Source organism: Coregonus lavaretus (genome assembly GCF_964263955.1).
Source record: "Coregonus lavaretus genome assembly, contig: HAP1_SCAFFOLD_1347, whole genome shotgun sequence".
Taxonomy (NCBI): Eukaryota; Metazoa; Chordata; class Actinopteri; order Salmoniformes; family Salmonidae; genus Coregonus; species Coregonus lavaretus.
The window spans coordinates 70,573-80,284 of record NW_028164424.1 but is presented as its reverse complement, the minus strand read 5'-3'; the positions used below and the strand labels follow the sequence as shown (position 1 = coordinate 80,284).

The 9,712-nt window shown below is 39.3% G+C and overlaps 1 protein-coding gene across 1 annotated transcript; it reads right to left on the bottom strand.

The window, feature by feature from the left end:
• Positions 1–1,726: 1,726 nt before the first annotated feature.
• LOC311117037 (NLR family CARD domain-containing protein 3-like) lies at positions 1,727–4,818 on the bottom strand (the record flags this gene model as incomplete). Its single annotated transcript, XM_084192032.1, has 4 exons — positions 4,763–4,818; positions 4,405–4,633; positions 2,208–4,008; positions 1,727–1,916 (listed from the first exon to the last, which is right to left on the bottom strand). Exons 2-4 carry the CDS (start codon positions 4,613–4,615, stop codon positions 1,727–1,729), a joined length of 2,202 nt encoding a protein of 733 aa, XP_084048158.1. The 5' UTR covers positions 4,616–4,633; positions 4,763–4,818.
• Positions 4,819–9,712: the final 4,894 nt, after the last annotated feature.

The window sequence follows — 9,712 nt, the reverse complement described above, 5'->3', positions numbered from 1 at the left end:
TGGAAGTCCTCGACCACATCTTAAACAGGGGTGCCAATAATAGTGGAGGGCACTGTATATATCATTATTAGAAAAAATCATAATATTGTGTGTAGAGAGAAAAATGTATAGTACGAATATTTGAGTAGACTGACCAGAGCAGTTTAAAAAGCAGTATCAGTCAAATGACAGACAGTGAGGTATCAGATTTAGATTGTATTGAGTATACAGTCCACACCATATCTATTTTGACAGTGAAGATAACATTTTAAATTTGGCTCTATACTCCAGCATTTTGGATTTGAGGTCAAATGTTTCATATGAGGTGACAGTATATAATGTCACCTTTTATTTGAGGGTATTTTAATACATATCTGTTTCACCATTTAGAAATGAAAGCACTTTATGTATCTAGTCCCCCTATTTGAAGAAGTCATAAGTATTCTGACCAATTCACTTATAGTGCATTAAAGTAGTCAAAAGTATAGAATTTGGTCCCGAACTCGTTGGTTGCATTTGCAGTTTGTTTTGGTTGTGTTTTGGGTTATGTTTTGCCCAATAGTAACTGAATGGTGGATGATGACTGGAGTAATTTTCTGCCTAAGTGAGTAGATAACATGTTTCTAAACACTACTAAATGAATCCTGATGATGCCATGATTAAGAAATATCATGAATGAATCATGAATAATAATGAGTGAGAAAGTTACAGAGGCTACAACAAAACATGCTAACCTCTCACCATTACCAATAACAGAGGGGGTCTGATCCTTGTTCCTCTGTAACTTTCTCATTCATCATCATTCACGATTCATTCATGATTATTCATAATCATAGTAGCATCCACATGAATGTAGAAGTGTTCAGAAACATCTTCTATTCTTACTGACAATACAAGTGAAGTGACTCCAAAATGACAGAACATTATTCACCATTCAGTTTCTATTGGGAAAAACATAATCCAAAACACAACCAAAACAAACTGCAAATGTATTCAACAAGTTTGTAGAATCACAAGCTTGATGTAATCACTGCAGGCAAAGAATATGGTACCAAAAACTAAACTTTTGACTAAATTAATCCTAGTGTGTGTGTTTGTGTGTCCAGTGTGTGTGTGTGTGTGTCCAGTGTGTATGTGTGTGTCCAGTGTGTGCGTCCAGTGTGTGTGTGTGTGTGTCCAGGTTGTGTGAGTGTCCAGTGTGTGTGTGTGTCAAATGTGTGTGCGTGTGTGTCCAGTGTGCGTCCAGTGTGTGTGTGTGTGTGTGTGTGTGTGTGTGTCCAGAGTGTGTCAAGTGTGTGTGTGTGTGTGTGTCCAGTGTGTGGGTGTCCAGTGTGTGTGTGTGTCCAGTGTGTGAGTGTGTCCAGTGTGTGTGAACCAAAAAATACTGCAAATGCAAAGAATCACTGCAGGTAAGGAATATGGGACCAAATACTACACTTATGACTACTTTAATACAATATAAGTGAATATGTCCAAATTATTAAGACTTTTTCAAATGGGAGAACTAGACACATAAAGTGCTTTCATTTCTAAACAGTAACACAGATATGTATGAAAATATCATCAAATAAAAGGTGACATTCTGTACTGTCACCTAATATGAAACAATCTATCTCAAATCCAAAATGCTGGAGCATAGCACCAAATGTAAAACTGTAAGCTTCACTGTCCAAACACATATGGTGTGGACTATGTGTGCCTGGTAAACACATGTGGATCTGGTGAACAGTTATCACTTGTTGACCAACTACAGGAATACTGACCTCAGAGTCTCCAGTTTACAGTGGGGATTCCCCAGTCCAGCAGAGAGCAGCTTCACTCCTGAATCCTTCAGGTCATTGTTACTCAGATCCAGCTCTCTCAGGTGTGAGGGGTTTGACTTCAGAGCTGAGACCAGAGAAGCACAGCCTTCCTCTGTGACTCCACAGCCTGACAGCCTGACAGAGAGATCATCATGATTTCACAAACACACTTAATTTAACACCAGTAGTGTAGAAGGATAATGGCAGATGCATTTGGTTTATTCTCTTAAACAACATATAGATTCATCTTCCGTCTCCTAGAATGGTATGGTCATATTGTTATACTAATATGAACATCAATGCATTGATTCAGTAAGTTTTTCAATTTAATATTATATATTATATACATATTATAATACATATATTTCTCTAAACTGAATATTTCTTCCTGATGATTAGTACTTAAATGTCATTTTATGTACTCACAGAGCAGCTCTGGAGGCTTTGACCACTGGCAGCAGCCTCAGAAGACCTTCCTCTGATCTGGAGTATTTCTTCAGGTCAAACACATCCAGCTCCTTTTCTGAAGTCAGCAGCACAAAGACCAGAGCTGACCACTGTGCAGGTGACAGTTCTTCTTCTGAGAGACTTCCTGATCTCAGGTAGCTTTGGATCTCCTCCACTAGAGAATGGTCATTCAGTTCATTCAGACAGTGGAACAGATTGATGCACCTCTCTGGAGAGGGATTCTCCCTGATCTTCTCCTTGATGTAGTTGACTGTTTCTTCATGGCTCTGTGAGCTGCTTCTTGTCTTTGTCAGTAGACCTCGTAAGTGCTTCTGATTGGACTCCTGTGAGAGGCCCAGAAGGAAGCGGAGGAACAGGTCCAGGTTTCCCGTCTCACTTTGTAAGGCTTTATCCACAGCACTCTTGTAGAAAGTAACTTCAGGCTTGCGTCTGAACAGCGAAGAAAGGTTACTGGACTTTGTTTGCAGTTTGTCCATTAGATTGTCATCGTTGTTGATGAATGAGAGGAACACATATACAGCAGCCAGAAACTCCTGAATGCTCAGATGCACGAAGCAGTACACCTTGTCCTGGTACAGCCCACATTCCTCTTTAAAGAGCTGTGTGCACAATCCTGAGTACACTGAGGCGTCATTGACATCAATGCCAGCCTTTTTCAGGTCTTTTTTATAGAAAATCAGATTGCCCTCAACAAGCTGTTGAAAAGCCAGTTTTCCCAGTGACAGAATGCTCTCTTTATTCCAGTGTGGACCTGTCTCTTCTTTCCCAAGATACTTTTCATTCTTCTGTTTGGTATGAAACTCCACAAGGTGTGTGTACATCTCAGTCAGAGTCTTGGGCATCTCTTCTGTCTTGTCTGTATTCAACATGTGTTCAAGGACTGTTGCAGAAATCCAACAGAAGACTGGAATGTCGCACATGATGTAGAGGCTCCTTGATGTCTTTATGTGTGAGATGATTCTGCTGGCCAGGTCCTCATCACTGAATCTCTTCCTGAAATACTCCTCCATCTGTGGGTCATTGAACCCTCGTACCTCTGTCACCTGGTCAACACACACTGAAGGGATCTTATTGGCCGCTGCAGGTCGGGTAGTTATCCAGATAAGAGCAGAGGGAAGCAGATTTCCCTTGATGAGATTTGTCAGCAGAACATCCACTGAGGTTGACTTTGTGACGTCACAACAGATCTTGTTCTTCTGGAAGTCTAGGGGCAGTCGGCACTCATCCAGACCATCAAAGATGAACATAACTTTGTACTTGTCATAGTTGGAGATTCTTGATTCTTTGGTTTCCATTGAGAAGTGATTGAGAAGTTCAATGAAAGTGTGTTTTTCCTGTTTCATCAAATTCAGCTCCCGAAAAGGGAATGAAAATACAAATTGGACATCCTGATTTGCTTTTCCTTCAGCCCAGTCCAAAATGAACTTCTGCACAGAGACTGTTTTTCCAATGCCAGCGACTCCCCTTGTCAGCACAGTTCTGATAAGTTTGTCTTGTCCAGTTAAGGGTTTGAAGATGTCGTTACATTTGATTGCAGTCTCTGGTCTTGCTTGTTTCCTGGTTGTTGTCTTAATCTGTCTCAGCTCATGTTCATTATTGACCTCTCCTGTTCCACCCTCTGTGATGTAGAGCTCTGTGTAGATCTTATTGAGAAGTGTTGGGTTTCCTTGTTTAGCGATCCCCTCAAATACACATTGAAACTTCTTCTTTAGATTAGATTTGAGTTCACGTTGGCAAATCACAGCAAGCTCATCAGAATCTAGAAATAACACAGACGATATTAATATCACGTCTGTTTTAATGCCTACAGTATTCTAGGACTGTTATGAAGTTGTACATAAAAAATAATGTATTCTCTTAACTGTCTGTATAAATGTGTAAATGTTTTCATAATGCATTACAGACTGGTGTGACTGATTTATTTCATTATTGGTATTATTGATGGTATTATTAATGTCATCTCTCTCTCTCTCCTCTTCTCTGTCTAAATTAATCACCTCAACACATCCCTGCTGCTACTTGATGAGGTCACTAGGTGTTGTGTTAAGGCTGCTACAATATAATTGAGTTACACAGCTACTTTAGCTGTACTTTAGCTACATATTTTAAATGTTTGTTATAAAACTTCATTCAACATGAGGCAGACAGCTCTTACTTTTCTCCAGTGTGTCAGCAAGCTCCTTCTGGTTCATTTTCCTCAGGACGTGCAGTGTGATCTTCAGAGCCCCCTCTCTGGCACTGCTGTCCTGCTTCTCATCTTCAGCATCCACCACTTCCTTATCCGGCTTCTGACTCTCAAAGCCTTCTGGGAGTTCTGGACTAAGAATCCTCTTGAACATCTTCAACTCGTTCTTCACAAATGTCATAATATTCTCTTCAAGCAACTGAAATAAATCAAGTAAATAAGTTAAGCAAGAGACTAAATGCTTTCTCATTAACACATTAATGAATGATTGACAGATCAACTTTACTTGAGGTAAACAAAAACAAATGTACATAACAGGACCACATACACTGAATATGGAGGCCAGGTCTGTTTGATGACTCTGGGAAGACTGACCACTGAGAATCTCTGACTCTGATCTCTCCTGTTGGTTTCTGTGGACAAAACACGAGATTACATCTCCTCATCCAGGGAGTGCACACACACACACACACACAGACACACACACACACACACACACACACACACACACACACACACACACACACACACACAGGGAGGGAATGTTGTGTTTGTTTAATATTGTTTCAGGACTATGAAAATGGAAAAAAGGATTAGCCTATGGATTATGAAAACAACAAAAATTAATTGTAAAATGGGAGAGGAGAAATTAGTAGAGACAGTGTTGTTTAACTCACTGACCATGACCCATGAGTTCTTCTTACCTTTGTTCAGTAGAAGAGTCTCCCTCTCTAAAGTTTATAGGTGGATCCATAGACCAGTCACTCTTCATGGACACACAGCTGGGTACAGGGGAGGCTGGTCTCTCCTGCTTGATTGGACTTCAACACAACAGAGACAAACATTACGTCTCTCATCTACTCTGAGCTCAGATGGGGAAACATAAGATGAGTTTCATTCCAAAATGCTTTATATCCATTTTCAGAAACACTGAAATGGTAAATTAGCTTTTATTGTTTAAAGAAATTATGAAAAAGATTGGTGTTTTCATGGTATGTGATTGTTCAATGACAGACATGTATTTGTTTAAATCTATCACTTGATGGTTTCATTTCAGAGAGACAAATAATCATGTTTTTTTGCACAATGCTATATATCTGCCTCACTCTCAGAGAAATAAGTAGTACTGCTAGGTTTTACACAGTAAAAATATATATCTGCCTCACTATCAGAGAAATAAGTAGTACTGCTAGGTTTTACACAGTAATAATATATATCTGCCTCACTCTCAGAGAAATAAGTAGTACTGCTAGGTTTTACACAGTAATAATATACATCTCCCTCACTCTCTGAGAAATAAGTAGTACTGGTAGGTTTTACACAGTCAAATGTGACCGACCAGCTCGATTCGGTCTTATGTAGAAAAATTTGAAATTGTGTTTTTTTTACATTGGATAAAAGTAGAGACTCAGATAGAAAAAGGTATATCATACACTATAGATGAGGAACAATGGGAAAGTAATTTTGCTTTGAAAGATGATAAACTTGTAACCTCACTTTTGAGAAAATGGCCTTTAAATGTTTTGGTACACCTACTGGAGAGCTCTTCTTTATCTACAGTGGTGTTACTTTGGCAGATAAGGTCACCCATCTAAATAAATAGTAAAAAAAAAAAAAGTTTTATAATTAACTAAATGTATGTTGTTTATGTCAGTTTCATTGTTTGTTATGCTATAAATGGTTATTTTATGGTTGTAAGTGGTACAATGAACTAGAAAATGTCATATTTTGCAATTCTGAGTAATTACTACTTTAGTAAGGATATACACGTTATTCAGTACTACTGCAGTTACTAAATAATTCCAATAGATGGCAGCGTAAGACCATGAATGACATTTCAGAAGCTCAGTTTAGTTTTCTCCCTGGATACACCACCACTCCACCTCACAGGAAAACTCCTGCCCACGCTTTTTACTGTCCCTTTCCACACTGCTAACGCAAGAGGAACGACTGAAAAAGCATTTAACAGATTACTGTGAAGTAATATAATAATCTTGAAAAAGAGGACAGTTACATGCGTTTTGTTTAGATCGTACACTTTTTTCTGACCAGAAAATGTTTAATGTTTGATGGCTATGTGCCAGCCATCTCATCTTCGAATGTGGCTCACAACAACATATACTCAGGTGAAAAGTGAGCGCGCTCATCAAGTAGCCGTAACCTTGTTAATAATAAGTTACCTGAGGTAAACCTACAGGGTTAACGCTCACCAAGTAGCCGTAACCTTGTTAATAATAAGTTACCTGAGGTAAACCTACAGGGTTAACGCTCACCAAGTAGCCGTAACCTTGTCAATAATAAGTTACCTGAGGTAAACCTACAGGGTTAACGCTCACCAAGTAGCCGTAACCTTGTCAATAATAAGTTACCTGAGGTAAACCTACAGGGTTAACGCTCACCAAGTAGCCGTGACCTTGTTAATAATAAGTTACCTGAGGTAAACCTACAGGGTTAACGCAGGCAGGTCTCATTGATAACAATAGTGAAGCTGGCATTGTGACGCAGAACAATGGGCTGGGAATAGAACGTTCTGAAGGCGAGTCGGTGTCACGGAGCTCAATAGAACTAATTGTAGCTGGTAGGGTGAAAAATTACCTAAAATAAGGCCTGTTTTTTCGCGATTACGTCATAACCAGGGACAGAAGGTAATATTATGAAACTGGGCTCCATGGCGGATGCAATGAACTAATTTTATCAGAAATAAACGTTGTAAAAAATGTCACTTGAGGCGCCCCGAAAATAATATTCAGAAGTTCAGTCCTTGGACACAGAAGGGTTAAACACTAAAGTTACCGTCCATCTAGTGAAGAGAGGAGAACCGGACAGAGGGATGGTAGGTAGCCAGCATCCATCAACGAGAGAGGGAGAAGCCCTCCACGGTATTTAACAGGTGGAAGAAACAACCAGGGAGCTCCATCGGTCCACAAGAGATGCAGGCAGCCGGTGATGATGTAGTGGTAGCTAGGATAACTAGGATGCTGCTGGTAGAGTAGCTAGCTTAGCTAGCTGTACCGACTAGCTTGGCTAGCTAGCAGGTCGTTCGTCTGTCCCTCGAGGATGATGACGAATCCGGTGAACCCCACAATTAAACAAGAATAGCGAGTGAAAAGGATCTGGCTACACTCATACTGTCTCTGACCATTACGCAAAAAAGCAAATTGAACAATAAACTTCGGTGTCTCAACACTGTAACGAACCACTGACCTCCGTCGTTGTTCCCCAAGATCACCTCAGACCACTCTGCGCGTAACTGGACAATATGCTTGGCGCCAAACCGTACGTGGACGCGGACAGTTCCAGAACGCGGACATGAGCAGAGCAACACAATAAACTAAAAGCAGTCTTTAAAGTCGGGTACATTAGTAATATTCATTTTTTATTATGTCAAACAAAAAAAAATTGTTTTTTAAAATAAGATTTTGAGATCTGGGCATGTTTCCAAAAAGCGTCTCAGAGTAGAAAAATTGGTCCTCTCTCTCCCCAGAGAGACTCATTTAATACTGGGTCGTTACAATATTTTGAGATCTGGGCCCATATCCAAAATGTGTCGTATAAGTGCTGAGAATAAAGACTTCTACTCTTATGGGTATAAATTAAAGCTATGCATGAAGCCTCGTTATTCATAGGTGTCCCACCTAGTTGGCAGATATTTAGGACACCTCATGAGCTGTACTAACCAGTTAAGAGGTACCAGCAGGTGTCTTGATAATAGAAACATGCAGCGAGTCAGTGGTTCCTGTGCAACATGTAATTGCTTTGGAGCAGTGGTGACCTGTCATTCAGGGCAGAGCCCCACCTGTTTAGCAGATGCTCTTACCCAGAGCTATTTACAGTAAGTGCATTCATCTTAAGATAGCTAGGTGAGACAACCAGATAATACAGTCAAATATACAGGATACGAACATTCAATTTCAGCTAAACAATGGATATATAGCGTTTTGCAATAAAAATAATAATAATGATATACATCTAAAATCTATTCATTAAACATTTGAGAACAGTAATATTGAAGGTACCCATAAGCAACCATTTCTGATTAAAAAACACATTACAAATTGTGGAAATAGCATTTAGGAAATAAACTCTTAATAATTCTTAAACAAAATTGTCATTTCACCTCTTAGCTTTGGTGTCATGTTCCCCAGAGAGACTCATTTTAGAGGCAGGGCCCCACTCCTCTCTCTCCCCAGAGAGACTCATTTTAGAGGCAGGGCCCCCCTCCTCTCTCTCCCCAGAGAGACTCATTTTAGACCACTGACCCCTAAACAGAGATCCAACATGTTGGTTGTAGTTAACACAGTAATTCTTGAATGTGAATTGTTATCATTTATTAATTATCTCTTACAAAACATTTACTAACAGACATATCGAAACAGTCAGGTGATTTAATGCAATCACATGAATATGTAGTTGTGACATCTCTTCACCATGGCCATGTCACACACTTATTTGTATTCATTAAAAGTCGGCCATTTATTATTTTTGAATCTGTTCTTTTCTAAACATATCTGAGAATGTAGACAGAAGGGCTAAAACAGGCTTGATTGATCTGGGGGGGATCAGTGATCTATACAGAAAGTTTTTTGCAACAATTAAGATATTTTATATTATTTAAAGTAGGCTAGGTTATAATGTATAACAGTTTTTTTGTTGTTGTGTAAAGCAGATCAAGGTCTATACCTCAGCAAGTGGCGACCCGTCATTCAGGGCAGGTGGCCTTTCCTGTTTTGCATGTTATTGTGGCATTAATACATGTCACATATCAGTTTGCTAACAATGTAAAAAATATATACACTACCGGTCAAAAGTTTTAGAACACATACTCATTCAAGGGTTTTTCTTTATTTTGTACTATTTTCTACATTGTAGAATAATAGTGAAGACATCAAAACTATGAAATAACACATATGGTATCATGTAGTAACCAAAAAAGTGTTAAACAAATCAAAATATATTTTATATTTGAGATTCTTCATATAGCCACCCTTTGCCTTGATGACAGCTTTGCACACTCTTGGCATTCTCTCAACCAGCGACCCGTTATTCAGGGCAGGTGGCCTTTCCTGTTTTGCATGTTATTTTGGCATTAATACGTGTCACATATCAGTTTGCAAAAATTGCAACAAAAAAAAAAAATATCATTGAGTTAATATAGCCGCATACAAACATGGTCTCTTTTTTGTTTTCTTGAGTAAGGCAGCTCCAAAATGCAGGTGTTTCAGCCTAGCTCAGTGCTTTCTGTGGTGGTGGGGCAAGCCAGAAGAAAAGCAGAGCGTTG